At 37.3% G+C, this 16,527-nt stretch overlaps 1 protein-coding gene across 1 annotated transcript in view; it reads left to right on the plus strand.

Annotated features, from left to right (window-relative positions):
• ZNF830 (zinc finger protein 830) overlaps positions 1–16,527 on the plus strand; it is a 126,529-nt gene that overhangs the window by 48,895 nt on the left and 61,107 nt on the right. The window contains exons 6-8 of the mRNA XM_053714594.1: positions 2,086–2,173; positions 5,573–5,636; positions 6,120–6,200. Of these exons, the coding sequence (XP_053570569.1) occupies positions 2,086–2,173; positions 5,573–5,636; positions 6,120–6,200 (233 nt within the window). The remainder of the gene's footprint in view (positions 1–2,085; positions 2,174–5,572; positions 5,637–6,119; positions 6,201–16,527) is intronic.

Below are 16,527 nucleotides of genomic sequence, written 5' to 3' on the forward strand. Positions count from 1 at the left end.
TAAATTATTATTCCCTCTTTTTACTTTGGGTTATTTTACACAACAGAAAACATAAGCTTTACATATTCACAGGTTTTTACACCGTTTTTAACCCCTTAATGACCAGCTTCGTACCCTGTATGATGCTGGTCGTTATGCCCTTAAGGACCAGCGATGTACTCTGTGGCCCTCTCTGCATCGCACAGCGGTGGTGCCGATCATTGGTGGGTGGTAGCACAATGAGATAGGTGGGTGGGCGGCACATCGCTGGAGGAGGGCGGGAGTGGAACGGGACCGCTCAGCCACACTAAAATAATAAAAAAAAATAAAGGGGGAAGGAGGGAGGTAGGGGCAATGATGGGGATCCACAGTGGGATCGTCGCCATAAAGGGATTTGGGAGGGTGGTAGGGTATTGAGGGGGGCAGCTACACTACAGAAAAAAAATGGTGTTATATATTTTTTTAAAAAATAGCGACATTTGCAGCAAACTTGGTACTGGCAGACAGCTGCCAGTACCTAAGATGGTGGCAAATAGGTAAAGAGGGGAGAGTTAGAGAATTTTTTGGGGGGGATCAGGGAGGTTTTTTTTTTTTTTTTTTTTATATACTGGCAGACTTTCTGCCAGTACTTAAGATGACGGTGACAATTGTAAGGTGGGGGAGGGAATAGGACTGTTTGAGGGGGGTCAGGGAGGGATCAGGGGGTGGGATGTGTAAGGTGGGAGGCTGGTCTCTACACTAAAGCGAACCCTACAAGCTACCTAATTAACCCCTTCACTGCTGGGCATAATACAAGTGTGATGCGCAGCGGCATTTAGCGTCCTAATTACCAAAAAGCAATGCCAAAGCATATATGTCTGCTATTTCTGAACAAAGGGGATCCCAGAGAAGCATTTACAACCATTTGTGCCATAATTGCACAAGCTGTTTGTAAATAATTTCAGTGAGAAACCTAAAAATGTTTTATATGGTGGCATGAAATATACCAAAATGGGCCTAGATCAATACTTTGGGTTGTCTACTAAAAAAATATATATATAGTTTTGATAGAGCCTTTTTATATTTACCTATTTCTGTTTAAATGTAGTGATGGCAAAAATGCTAAAAATGCTCTGGTCTTTTAGGGAAGTTTTTGTCTGAAATGCCCGGTCCTTAAGGGGTTAAGTTACATAACAAATATAAAGAGCAATGTACCCTCTCTTTATTGTGCACTCTAAACTGAAGAGAACAATAAGGCTTGTCAAGAAGACAACAATATCACTGATGTGTGAATACTCGCACACTGAGTATACTTAAATTCCAAGATGGCGGCACCCAGTGTGAAGAGGCAGAGCTTCACTAACCAGCACTTGTAATAGGTCAAAATAAGAGAATGGCTTTAAAGAGGGCTGCAGGGACAATTGTAAAAACAAAATCATGGTGAGTAGTAATTGTGCTACTGTAGGTATTCCTACCAGTTTAATGTCCCTTTTAAAATAATTAAGTTGTAGGGACTTGAAGCATTCATGTATAACGTATGGTTTTAATAACCCTCATATACTGGGGGGGTGGGGAGGTACAGCCTCGTGTTGATTTTCTCTAATAATATATGCACTTTAAAGGAATAAAAAACATTTAAAATACTCGTACCTATCTTTAAAAGACAAAAACCAGATGCTGTTTTAGTGAAAAGTATGATTTTATACAAATGTTGACAAATGAATATAAAACCAGGGAGCCAGCCACATTTAGGAATAATGGAAGGAACTTTGCCCCCTAGATTTGGCAAACCATGACTTGTCAGTATTATGCTCGAGCTGTGCTACCTAAAAAGGTGTTCATTACAGCATGATCATTCTGACAACCACATCATTTCATTGAACACTAAAATGGCATGGCCAGCAATGAAGTTAAGATAAGTTTAGGGGAAAGGGGTATTTGTTTGGCTACTAGGTAGAAGCTGCTGTAAAGAGTCTAAGCTTAATGCAACATTTTGACCCTAGCAGCATTTTATTTCATTGAACTTTTACCTTTGTATAAAGGGCCTAGTTAGAGAAATTAAAGAGAAATAGTAAAAAGTATCATGCCACACAAACTAATTTTTACTCATTTGTCTTTTTCTTAAAGATTTCTTCGACAACAAAACACCTGTTACTCAGGTTTCTCATTCGGGGTCTATATTGAAGCCAGACATACAAGAAAAGGTGGTAGAAAGGTAAATTAAACCGAATGTTTTTGTCGGATAAATTACCATTAAAACAATGGTAATTCCTAAACAGAATATAAATAGAGGCTAACAACTTAAATTATGTAGTTATACTTAAAGGGACAGTCAACACTTACTTTAACATGTTTTAATATTGAAAATAACAAAACGGAGGTCCGCCTACACTATACCCCTCCTGCCTTGCCGCCTTGCTTCTGGCCTAATCAGCGGCGCTAACTACTCTAATACCCGGTAAATATGGATGCCGGACTCCCCCCACCATTACGTAGCTGCCTTCTTCTTCAACTGATAAGCAAATCAGAATCCAGTCCTCGGACAGAAATTGCACGCGCAAAAATCTTCCAAAATCATGGTGACTTTAATTCATCGTTTTTTTATATTCTTATTTATAAAATCACATATTTACCTTTTTTAGATGCAATTTTGTTGCTTGATTCCTCCGCCCGCCATTTTGTCCCACTTTGTAAGCTTGATTGACAACCGGGATTTCCAATAAACTTTTCCCCCCTGGGGCGTTCAACCCCTTTTTTTTACGTCATGCGCTTCTCCTGCGCATGCGTTAGGGGATAATATCCATCTTAAGAAGTGATGCGCATCCACGTGAGGCCCATGCTCTAAACAACTGATTTACTTCTTCCGGGAGAAAACGATAGATTGAGTGTTGCTGGCTTTTACGTGTGCGCATAATATGATCTTATTTTTTCAAATGCATACGCAGATTTATTGGATCGGATTCTAATCTTTGTAAAATCCCCACGGGTGCGCGCTTTAGGTATATGTATAGTGCGGGTGGGACCACTCTATACGTCACAGTGTTCAAATACAGGAAGTAGGAGGAGTCCGGCTTCGAACGGATAGATTTGTGGTAACTAAATTATAACCAAAGTATACATTTAAAAAAAAAAATAAAAAAAAATTAGTGGTTGAGCTTGGTACATGTTGATACATCATTACTCTAATTGCATTCAGCTAAAGTTGACATTCAATTTATAGAGACAGTCTAGACCCAATGCTTATTCTTTATTAATTATTGTTACATACCATACAAGCATCTTGCAACATATTGCACATCCTATATAAGCTTGTAAGAAGTACATGAAAATGGCTGACAAGCTCCGCCCTCAGCTTTCTTCTTGTTTTAGTTAGCTGTTTTCTTGTATGACAATTTAGCGGTTCACGTTTAATATTTTTCAGTTAGCCATTTCAAGTTGCACATGCACAAATCAGTGTGTGCAAGTAGGAAAATGTATTCACGAGTCGATCGTGATTGGAGAAACTTAATATACTAAACTGTACACGCAATAGGTGGGCGGAGCTTGGAGACCATTTTCGGCTCCAAACAAATGATGAATATTTAAATGTTTCATGTACGCTTACAAGCTTATAGATGTGGGACCAGTTGCAGGATGCTTCTCTGGTATGTAACAATAAGTAATCAAAATTATGCATTGGGTCTAGACTGTCCCTTTTAAATATTTGCTAAATATTTTTGTAGCCTTTGGTAGCTCCTTGAGCCACTTTAACCATTTAAGGACTCGCTGGCCTTTCTATGGGGCTTGATTTTTCCATTTTGTTTTTAAAATTTCCAGTGCATGCTTGTAGACACTATCCTTGCAAGTTTTTTGTTTTTTTTTGCTGCTATTCTGCTATTTCTGCTAATATAAACCAAAAATATCCTTGCAAATTAGATAATAGAAGTCAATTTAATAGTTGTTTAAATTGTATGCTCTATCTGAAAAAGTTGGGCTTCATGTCCCTTTTAAGGCTTCTATAGACTAAAATGATTACCTTGCAGGACGAAAGTTTACTGTTAACATAATATGGAACCTTAGCACTCTTTGTTAAGAGGTAATGATTTCTGGAATATATTTTTTAAATGTTTCAATCTGAAACATAAAATTGTGGATGCAGCACCTTTCAGAGTAGTTTTATAAAATAGTGCAGAAGAATGTAGTGAATCATATTAGAGCCTATCATGGTTTTGTTTCATATACATATAGTCCTGTCGTGATTACGGCTACCATGGTAAGCACTTGAGCATATGTGGCCTTCTTTTCAAAAACAGTTCAATTGCCCATGTTTATGAGTATGGAAGGTTCCCTTTTAGAGCCCATATAACTAGTATGTGAATGCCATTCCAGTAGCAAACCTTTGCTATATAAAGGGATATGAAGCCCCTTATTTGAAACGGTGTAATCCCTTGTTTCGTACGAGTGGTTTTGTATACTGTCTTTAGATGATAGGGTGCCTTTGGAGCTAATATCCCCTCATACAGTAAATACATTTGGTAATTGTTTGCCATTTTTAGCTGTCGTCTACAGTTATATGAAACCCCATATTGTAAAGAGGAAGTTCCCATCTTTGCAAAATGAGGTCTCATGCCCTCTGTGTGGCTTATAAGCGGCGATGCCTCCCACTCCCTCTTCAGTAACAGTGCGGAAGTTCCTTTGTCCCTGGCCACTTCTTCATTCTGTTGATAAGGCACAACTTCTGACCACTTAGAGAGAAGGGGTCTTTGATCAGGGGAACAATGGTGCCCGATATTCATCCACGAAAATGTTTACAGATAGCCCACAATTTATGCCGGGGTTAGGTTCCAGAAGGAATGATTGTAAATAGAAACCGTTGTAAATTGAAACCAAGTTTACAATGTCAGTCAATGGGAAGTGAGTGAGTTAAGTTCCAGGCCCCTCTCAAAATTGACATAAGTAACCTATAATACATTATTTTTAAAGCTTTGAAATAAAAACTATAAATGCTAAACAGCATTATAAACAGTATCACATAATCATACAACACATAATGCATCATCAAACTAAATTTAATGAACAAAAACATTTTTTTACTTGCATTTTTCTACAAAAAGGTCTCTGCAATGAAACAGTAGTATACACTTTTAGCTAATATCGGGTCTGCAGCTATTCTATGCATTCCAGTCTGGACTAATTTATAGGCACCTCACCTCAAGCAGCTGGTATAGAAGAAGAAAGGGAAGTTACCCTCACAGCTGCTAGATCTTGTTGCTTTGAAAGCTGCTCGATCGCTCAGGTCTGATCTGTTCACACTGATTAATTTCAGCCTGCTTAGCTTGCATATCTTTGCTGCAACACAATCAAACAGCTCCACCTACTGGCCTGCCCTTATTTTAATCAATGTGCTGCTTCTTAGTGCTTTTCAATAGCAGTCACATGACTGAAAATAAAGGGCGTTGATCTGAACCGGCGCAAAACGTGTATATGTGTGTGTGTGTGTGTATATATATATATATATATATATATATATCATTTTGTGATAATGTGGCACTTCAAGGGGTTATCTATGGTGCAGCTGCTGGACTGAAGCACTTTGATTTAGCTGTCGGGTTTCATTTGTCTTGTTCTTTTACAGGAAAGAAAACACTGCTGAAGCATTGCCTGAGGGATTTTTTGATGACCCAGAAATTGACGCAAAGGTACCATAAACTTGTTAATTTTTACATTCGCCGAGTTCTGCTTTCAGATATTGAATTTTCTGTATGTTTAGAACAGAAGTTATCCATTTATTTTAAGTTCTATGCTGGTTTTTTTGGATGATTTCCTCAAAAGTAACATATGGTGCTAGTCACGAGTCATAGCTTTTCTTACAAGACAGGGTGTAATTCTGTATACGACTAGCTTGGGATGCTTTATGGAAAGCTATAAATAAATCTGCAACAATGCACATTGAGCTAATTAAAATAACTGTAAAGAGCCATTTGCCTTTGGCAGAGACTGAGATGCAATAAAACTGGAATTATTTTCCTGAGTGGTCAGTAAAATACTTCCTTTAATAGATGCAGCAAATATTTTTAACCTTTAACCTCCAGTACATTTCTTCTATTGTATGTACAAAAAGAATATCATTACATGTCTGCTATACTAGTAAAGCAGGGAAATAATTTGTTTTCACTTTTAAGATTCGAAAAGTTGATGCACCTAAAGATCAGATGGATAAAGAATGGGATGAGTTTCAGAAAGAAATACGTCAAGTGAACACTGTAAGTATTATTTAGAGAGATGACACTGTAAACCAAAAGTCAGAAATTATACTGTGTGTGTATGTGTGTGTGTGTGTGTATATATATATATATATTTATATATATATATATATTTCTTTCATGTAATTAGCAAGAGTCCATGAGCTAGTGACGTATGGGATATACATTCCTACCAGGAGGGGCAAAGTTTCCCAAACCTTAAAATGCCTATAAATACACCCCTCACCACACCCACAATTCAGTTTTACAAACTTTGCCTCCGATGGAGGTGGTGAAGTAAGTTTGTGCTAGATTCTACGTTGATATGCGCTCCGCAGCAAGTTGGAGCCCGGTTTTCCTCTCAGCGTGCAGTGAATGTCAGAGGGATGTGAGGAGAGTATTGCCTATTTGAATGCAGTGATCTCCTTCTACGGGGTCTATTTCATAGGTTCTCTGTTATCGGTCGTAGAGATTCATCTCTTACCTCCCTTTTCAGATCGACGATATACTCTTATATATACCATTACCTCTGCTGATTCTCGTTTCAGTACTGGTTTGGCTTTCTACAAACATGTAGATGAGTGTCCTGGGGTAAGTAAATCTTATTTTCTGTGACACTCTAAGCTATGGTTGGGCACTTTGTTTATAAAGTTCTAAATATATGTATTCAAACATTTATTTGCCTTGACTCAGAATGTTCAACATTCCTTATTTTTCAGACAGTCAGTTTCATATTTGGGATAAATGCATTTGTTTCAATCATTTTTTCTTACCTTAAAAAATTTGACTTTTTCCCTGTGGGCTGTTAGGCTCGCGGGGGCAGAAAATGCTTCATTTTATTGCGTCATTCTTGGCGCGGACTTTTTTGGCGCAAAATTTTTTTTTCTGTTTCCGGCGTCATACGTGTCGCCGGAAGTTGCGTCATTTTTTGACGTTTTTTGCGTCAAAAATGTCGGCGTTCCGGATGTGGCGTCATTTTTGGCGCCAAAAGCATTTAGGCGCCAAATAATGTGGGCGTCTTTTTTGGCGCTAAAAAATATGGGCGTCACTTTTGTCTCCACATTATTTAAGTCACATTATTTATTGCTTCTGGTTGCTAGAAGCTTGTTCACTGGCATTTTTTTCCCATTCCTGAAACTGTCATTTAAGGAATTTGATCAATTTTGCTTTATATGTTGTTTTTTTCTTTTACATATTGCAAGATGTTCCACGTTGCAACTGAGTCAGAAGATACTTCAGGAAAATCACTGCCCAGTGCTGGAGCTACCAAGCTAAGTGTATCTGCTATAAACTTTTGGTATCTGTTTCTCCAGCTGTTGTTTGTATTGCATGTCATGTCAAACTTATTAATGCAGATAAAATTTCCTTTAGTACTGTTATATTACCTGTTGCTGTTCCGTCAACATCTAATTTTCAGAGTGTTCCTGATAACATAAGAGATTTTATTTTTTAAATCCATTAAGAAGGCTATGTCTGTTATTTCTCCTTCTAGTATACATAAAAGTCTTTTAAAACTTCTCTTTTTTCAGATGAATTTTTAAATGAACATCATCATTCTGATACTGATAATGGTTCTTCTGGTTCAGAGGTTTCTGTCTCAGAGGTTGATGCTGATAAATCTTTGTATTTGTTCAAGATGGAATTTATTCGTTCTTTACTTAAAGAAGTATTATTTGCATTAGAAATAGAGGATTCTGGTCCTCTTGATACTAAATGTAAACGTTTAAATAAGGTTTTTAAATCTCCTGTAGTTATTCCAGAAGTGTTATCTCCCTGATGCTATTTCTGAAGTAATTTCCAGGGAATGGAATAATTTGGGTAATTTATTTACTCCTTCTAGACGTTTAAGCAATTATATCCTGTGCCATCTGACAGATTAGAGTTTTTTGGGACAAAAATCCCTAAGGTTATGGGGCTGTCTCTACTCCTGCTAATGTACTACTATTCCTACGGCAGATAGTACTTCATTTAAGGATCCTTTAGATAGGAAAATTGAATCCTTTCTAAGAAAAGCTTACTTATGTTCAGGTAATCTTCTTAGACCTGCTATATTTTTAGCGGATGTTGCTGCAGCTTCAACTTTTTGGTTAGAAGCTTTAGCGCAACAAGTAACAGATCATAATTTTATAGCATTATTATTATTCTATAACATGCTAATAATTTTATTGGTGATACCATCTTTTGATATCATTAGAGTTGATGTCAGGTATATGTCTCTAGCTATTTTAGCTAGAAAAGCTTTATGGATTAAACTTGGAATGCTGATATGTCTTCTAAGTCAACTTTGCTTTCCCTTTCTTTCCAGGGTAAATAATCATTTTCGTTCCTTTCCTCACAACAAGGAACAAAAGCCTGATCCTTCATCCTCAGGAGCGGTATCAGTTTGGAAACTATTTCCAGTTTGGAATATATCCAAGCCTTATAGAAACCTATAGCCAGCTCCTAAGTACCTATGAAGGTGCGGCCCTTATTCCAGCTCAGCTGGTATGGGGCAGATTACGTTTTCTTCAAAGAAATTTGGATCAATTCCGTTCTCAATCTCTGGTTTCAGAACATTGTTTCAGAAAGGTACAGAATTGGCTTCAAGTTAAGGCCTCCTGCTAAGAGATTTTTTTCTTTCCCGTGTCCCAGTTAACACAGCAAAGGCTCAGCATTTCTGAAATGTGTTTCAGATCTAGAGTTGGCTGGAGTATTTATGCCAGTTCCAGTTCTGGAACAGGGGCTGGGGTTTTATTTTATCTCTTCATTGTACCAAAGAAGGTCAATTCCTTCAGACCAGTTCCGGATCTATCATTATTGAATCGTTATGTTAGGATACCAACATTCAAGATGGTTACTGTAGGACTATCCTGCCTTTTTGTTTAGCAAGGGCATTATATGTCTACAATAGATTTACAGGATGTGTATATGCATATTCCGATTCATCCAGATCACTTTTAGTGTCTGAGATTCTCTTTTTAGACAAGCATTACCAGTTTTTTGGCTCTACCGTTTGGCCTAGCCTCAGTTCCAAGAATTTTTTTCAAAGGTTCTCGGTGCCCTTCTTTCTGTAATCAGAGAACAGGGTTTTGGTATTTCCTTATTTGGACGATATCTTGGTACTTGCTCAGTCTTCTCATTTTCGAAGAATCTCATACGAATCGACTTGTGTTGTTTCTTCAAGTTCATGGTTGGAGGATCAATTTACCAATCAATTCATTGATTCCTCAGACAAGGGTAACCTTTTTAGGTTTCTAGATAGATTCAGTGTCTATGACTCTGTCCTTGTCAGACAAGAGAAGTTTAACATTGATATCAGCTTGTCAAAACCTTCAGTCACAATCATTCCCTTTGGTAGCCTTATGCATGGAAATGTTGGGTCTTAGGACTGCCGCATCAGATGCGATCTCCTTTGCTCGTTTTCACATGCGACCTCTTCAGCTCTGTATGCTGAACCAATGGTGCAGGGATTACTCAAAGATATCTCAATTAATATCTTTAAACCAATTTTACGACACTCTCTGACATGGTGGACAGATCACCATCGTTTAGTTCAGGGGGCTTCTTGTTCTTCCGACCTGGACTATAATCTCAACAGATGCAAGTCTTACAGGTTGGGGAGCTGTGTGGGGGTATCTGACGGCACAAGGGGTTTGGGAATCTCAGGAGGTGAGATTTCCGATCAATATTTTGGAACTCCGTGCAATTTTCAGAGCTCTTCAGTCTTGGCCTCTTCTGAAGAGAGAGTTGTTCATTTGTTTTCAGATAGACAATGTCACAACTGTGGCATACATCAATCATCAAGGAGGGACTCACAGTCCTCTGGCTATGAAAGAAGTATCTCGAATTTTGGTTTGGGCGGAATCCAGCTCCTGTCTAATCTCTGCGGTTCATATCCCAGGTATGGACAATTGGAAAGCGGATTATCTCAGTCGCCAAACGTTGCATCCGGGCGAATGGTCTCTTCACCCAGAGGTATTTCTTCAGATTATTCAAATGTGGGAACTTCCAGAAATAGATCTGATGGCTTCTCATCTAAACAAGAAACTTCCCAGGTATCTGTCCAGATCCCGGGATCCTCAGGCGGAGGCAGTGGATGCATTATCACTTCCTTGGAAGTATCATCCTGCCTATATCTTTCCGCCTCTAGTTCTTCTTCCAAGAGTAATCTCCAAGATTCTGAAGGAATGCTCGTTTGTTCTGCTGGTAGCTCCGGCATGGCCTCACAGGTTTTGGTATGCGGATCTTGTCCGGATGGCCTCTTGCCAACCGTGGACTCTTCCGTTAAGACCAGACCTTCTGTCTCAAGGTCCTTTTTTCCATCAGGATCTGAAATCCTTAAATTTAAAGGTATGGAGATTGAACGCTTGATTCTTGGTCAAAGAGGTTTCTCTGACTCTGTGATTAATACTATGTTTCAGGCTCGTAAATCTGTATCCAGAGAGATATATTATAGAGTCTGGAAGACTTATATTTCTTGGTGTCTTTCTCATAATTTTTCTTGGCATTCTTTTAGAATACCGAGAATATTACAGTTTCTTCAGGATGGTTTAGATAAGGGTTTGTCCGCAAGTTCCTTGAAAGGACAAATCTCTGCTCTTTCTGTTCTTTTTCACAGAAAGATTGCTATTCTTCCTGATATTCATTGTTTTGTACAAACTTTGGTTCGTATAAAGCCTGTCATTAAGTCAATTTCTCCTCCTTGGAGTTTGAATTTGGTTCTGGGGGCTCTTCAAGCTCCTCCATTTGAACCTATGCATTCATTGGACATTAAATTACTTTCTTGGAAAGTTTTGTTCCTTTTGGCCATCTCTTCTGCCAGAAGAGTTTCTGAATTATCTGCTCTTTCTTGTGAGTCTCCTTTTCTGATTTTTCATCAGGATAAGGCGGTGTTGCGAACTTCTTTTGAATTTTTACCTAAGTTGTGAATTCCAACAACATTAGTAGAGACATTGTGGTTCCTTCATTATGTCCTAATCCTAAGAATTCTAAGGAGAAATCGTTGCATTCTTTGGATATTGTTAGAGCTTTGAAATATTATGTTGAAGCTACTAAGTCTTTCCGAAAGACTTCTAGTTTATTTGTTATCTTTTCCGGTTCTAGAAAGGCCAGAAAACTTCTGCCATTTCTTTGGCATCTTGGTTGAAATCTTTAATTCATCTTGCCTATGTTGAGTCGGGTAAAACTCCGCCTCAGAGGATTACAGCTCATTCTACTAGGTCAGTTTCTACTTCCTGGGCGTTTAGGAATGAAGTTTCGGTTGATCAGATTTGCAAAGCGGCAACTTGGTCCTCTTTGCATACTTTTACCAAATTCTACCATTTTGATGTATTTTCTTCTTCTGAAGCAGTTTTTGGTAGAAAAGTACTTCAGGCAGCGGTTTCAGTTTGAATCTTCTGCTTATGTTTTTCATTAAACTTTATTTTGGGTGTGGATTATTTTCAGCAGGAATTGGCTGTCTTTATTTTATCCCTCCTTCTCTAGTGACTCTTGTGTGGAAAGATCCACATCTTGGGTAGTCATTATCCCATACGTCACTAGCTCATGGACTCTTGCTAATTACATGAAAGAAAACATAATTTATGTAAGAACTTACCTGATAAATTCATTTCTTTCATATTAGCAAGAGTCCATGAGGCCCGCCCTTTTTTGTGGTGGTTATGATTTTTTTGTATAAAGCACAATTATTCCAATTCCTTATTTTATATGCTTTCGCACTTTTTTCTTATCACCCCACTTCTTGGCTATTCGTTAAACTGAATTGTGGGTGTGGTGAGGGGTGTATTTATAGGCATTTTAAGGTTTGGGAAACTTTGCCCCTCCTGGTAGGAATGTATATCCCATACGTCACTAGCTCATGGACTCTTGCTAATATGAAAGAAATGAATTTATCAGGTAAGTTCTTACATAAATTATGTTATATATATATATACATACACACACATACACACACACACACACACACACACACACACACACACACACACACACACACACACGTGTGTGTATGTGTATATATATATATTTATTTCATGTAATTAGCAAGAGTCCATGAGCTAGTGACGTATGGGATATACATTCCTACCAGGAGGGGCAAAGTTTCCCAAACCTTAAAATGCCTATAAATACACCCCTCACCACACCCACAATTCAGTTTTACAAACTTTGCCTCCCGTGGAGGTGGTGAAGTAAGTTTGTGCTAGATTCTTCGTTGATATGCGCTTCGCAGCAGGCTGGAGCCCGGTTTTCCTCTCAGAGTGCAGTGAATGTCAGAGGGATGTGATGAGAGTATTGCCTATTTGAATACCATGGTCTCCTTCTACGGGATCTATTTCATAGGTTCTCTGTTATCGGTCGTAGAGATTTCTTCTCCTACCTCCCTTTTCAGATCGACGATATACTCTTATATACCATTACTTCTACTGATTCTCGTTTCAGTACTGGTTTGGCTATCTTCTATATGTAGATGAGTGTCTTGGGGTAAGTAAATCTTATTTCTATTTATGACACTCAAAGCTATGGTTGGGCACTTTATATGTAAAGTTCTAAATATATGTCTATAAACTTATATTTGCCTTGATTCAGGATAATCAGTATTCCTTTAAATTCAGACTGTCAGTTTCATTATTTGGGATAATGCATTTAAAATTATTTTTTATTTACCTTGAAAATTTTCAATTGACCATTTTTTCCTGCGTGCTGTTAGGCTCGCGGGGGCAGAAAATGTTTCTTTTTATTTGCGTCATTTTTGGCGCAGACTTTTTTGGCGCAAAAATTTGTCATTTCCGGCGCCGTAGTTGACGCCGGAAGTTGTATTCTGTTAACGTCATGTTTTGACGCATGCGTATTCAGACATTTTTTGTGCGCCAAAAAATGTGGGCGTCGGTTTCGGTGTCAGAGGATGTGGTGTCATATTTGTCGCCAAGTATATGGGCGTTGTATTTGGCGCCAATAATGTGGGCGTCGTATTTGGCGCCTAAAAATGTGGGCATCTTTTTTGTTCCACTTTTTTCCTCACATTATTTAAACCTCACTTTTTTATTGCTTCTGGTTTCTAGAAGCTTATTATTTTGCATTTTTTCCCATTCCTGAAACTGTCATTTAAGGAATTTGATCATTTTGCTTTTAATTTTGTTTTTTTCTATTACATATTGCAAGATTTCACTGTTCCTGTTTCAAAACGTACTAAGGGATTCCGTTGACTGGGTTCAGTCCTACCAAAGCTAAGTTCATTTATTTTCAATGTTATGAATGTTTATCTTTAGCTATGGTTTGTTATAAGTTTCATGTTAAACTTTTATATGCAGAATCCATTAGAATTTATGCTTTATATATTGCTATTCTTTTTACATCTTATGTACAAGAAATACTTAGAAGATTTATAAGAATATTTTTCTGATTCTATTTTAAAGGCTTTGTCTGACTTCGTGCCTTCTATTAAAAAATTTTAGGTTTTTTTCAAACTTCTTTTTTAATTATTGAAGTTTCAAATGACCATCAATATACTAATTTATCCTTCTCTGATGATTTTTTTTTTCTCATTCAGAATTTTCTTCATCAGATATTGACACTAACAAATCTACTTTTTTATTTTTTTATTATTAAAGTACATTTGTTCTTTGTTGAAAAGGTGTTGATTATTTTGGATTTTAAGGTAACTAGTTCTTTTTCAAGACTAGCTAACATTTTATTTCTGCTTATTTATTCTTCTGTGTTTTCAGAGGATTTTTTCCAGTTCCTCATACTAGGGAATGGAATAGGCTGAGAATTTTCTTTTATTCCTTCTTCAAAGGTTTTAAACTATATTCTTTGCCGGCAGTTAAATTCAGTTTGGAGGGTTCTCCAATTTATTGGGGCTATCTCTACTTCTACTAATTATGCTATTGTTTCTATAGCAAAATAGTATTTATTTTCCTTTAGATGGTTGTATCTTATTTATGGAAAATTATTTAGTTTCAGGTACTTTTCTTGGACCTGTGATTTATTTGGATGATGTTGCAATTGCTTCATTTTTTCTGTTTACGTTAAGATCAAGTATCAGATTATGATTTATTTTAGCATTGTTAAAGGGACAACATTTACTAGACTAGGTGCTGTGGCATTTGTCTTGTTGTTTTGCATTTATTGATTATGCAAGTCCAGTGTGTTGACTGGTCCTTTTTCTGGACTATCATCCTAATAATTTCATTTGTGTCTTCATTTTATTGAATATTTTCGCAAATGAGGTTTAATCTATGTCTTTAGCTGTTTTAGCTAGAAGAATTTTGTGATTTCTAAAAATCCATATTTCTTTTGTTCTAAGATAATCATTCATTTGTTTTATAATTGGATTCAATTCTTAAACTGTTACTCTGGGCTTCAAGATTAAGTTCTAAGACTAAAACTTTAAGCTTATATTAGTTTGGTTGTTCTTATTAAGGAACAAATTCCTGAATTCTTTCCCAAGTAACATGTTTTTAATTGGAAATTTTTCAGTTCGAAATCAGCTCCTTAAAATTGCGATGTTCGTGCCGTATTCCAGCTCGGCTGGTAAGGGGCAGGTTAAGACTTTTTTTTAAATTTATTTGGTTCTATTCGGTCCAAATTTCTTTGATTTTGGGTACAGAATAAGTTCAGAATAAACCGTCTGTGAGAAGTCTTTTTTTCTCTATTATATTCCAGCTATTCCAGTAAGGCTAACACTTTATTTAAGTGTGTTTCGGTCCTATATATTTTGGGTACTGTTGAAGCATGGCTGATCACCCGTGGGGTTCTAGCGCTGCTCAGATCTGGAATCTTCTGGGGTATTTCTTCCAGTTCCATTTTTAGGAACTGGGTTTTGGAGTTTTATTCAAACTATTCTGCCTTTTTTTGGTCAGTGATAGCATTATTTGTTTTCATTAGATACAATAAATGCATATTTTCATTTTTCTGTTTTCATTCAGATTATTTTCTGAGGATGCGGATTCTCATATGATTCACTTTGTTCTTCTAGGACATAGTTAGAGGATCTTTTTTTCAAAAGCTCTTGATTCCTCACACAAGGGTCACCTTTTTTAGGTTTCCAGATAGTTTGTGTCACTGTCTTTGTCTCTATCAGACAAGGGACAATTTTATTGTTCCGTCTGTCGGTACCTTTAGTCTCTTTTATTTCCTTCAGTTGCTATACATGCATAGAAGTTTTAGGTCTTATGACCACAGCATTGGATTCATTTCCCTCTGCTCATTTTCTATAGAAAGAACCTTTCCAGTTTTTTATGCTGAATTATGGTGCAGGGATTCTAGGATTTCACATTTTAAATCTTCAAATCCTAATATTTATCTATCTTGATTTGGTGGTTAAGATCACCATCATTTAGTTATACAGGTCTCTTCGTTTCTTTCAACCTGGACCATGATCTCTACAGATGTGAGTCTTTTTGGTTGGGAGGCTGTCTGAGGATCTCTGTCAGCACAAGGGGTTTGGAAAGCTCAGGAGGCGAGATTACCATTTGATATTTTAGAACTCTGTGCATTCTCAGAGTTTTTCAGTTAGTTTCTTTTTGAAGAAGATACGTTTATTGTTTTTCAGACAATATCACAACTATGGTGTATGTCAATCATCAGGGTGGGACTATCAGTCCTTAGGCTGTGACAGAAGTGTGTCGGATATTAGCTTGGGCTAAATCCAGCTCCTATCTAAATTCTGTGTTTTTTTCCCCAGGTATAGATATTTGGGAAGCGGATTATCTCTGTTAATCAAGCTTTACATCCGGGAGAATGGTCTCTCATACCTAGATATGTTTTTCAATTTTTCAGATGTGAGCATTTCTAGAAATAGATCTGTTGGCATCTCATCTGAATAAAGAACTTCCCAGGGGCCTATTCAGGTGCGGGGATCCTCAGGCGGAAGTAGTGTATGCATTGACATTTCTTTGGAATTATCTTTCCGCCTCTAGTTCTTCTTCCAATGATTTCCAAAATTCTTATGGAGTATTTGTTAGTACTGCTGGTGGCTCCAGCATGGCCTCTCAGGTTTTGGTATGCGGATCTCATTCGGATGGGCATTTTCCAACCTTGGACACTTCCGTTTAAACCAGACCTTCTTTCTCAAGGCCCATTTTTTCCATCAGGATCTCAAATCATTAAATTTGAAGGGATGGAGATTGAATGCTTGATTTTTAGTCATAGAGGTTTCTCTGACTCATTGATTAATACTATGTTTCAGGCTCGTAAATCTTTCTCTAGAAAGATTTATTATCGAGTCTGGAAGATCTACTTTTCTTGGCATTCTTTTAAAATTCATAGAATTTTTTTAATAATTTTTTTCAGGTTGGTTTGGATAAGGTTTTGTCTTCAGTTCTTTGATAGGACAAATCTCTACTCTTTCTGTTCTTCTTTTTTCACAGAA

The sequence above is a fragment of the Bombina bombina genome, chromosome 5 (assembly GCF_027579735.1).
Source record: "Bombina bombina isolate aBomBom1 chromosome 5, aBomBom1.pri, whole genome shotgun sequence".
Taxonomy (NCBI): Eukaryota; Metazoa; Chordata; class Amphibia; order Anura; family Bombinatoridae; genus Bombina; species Bombina bombina.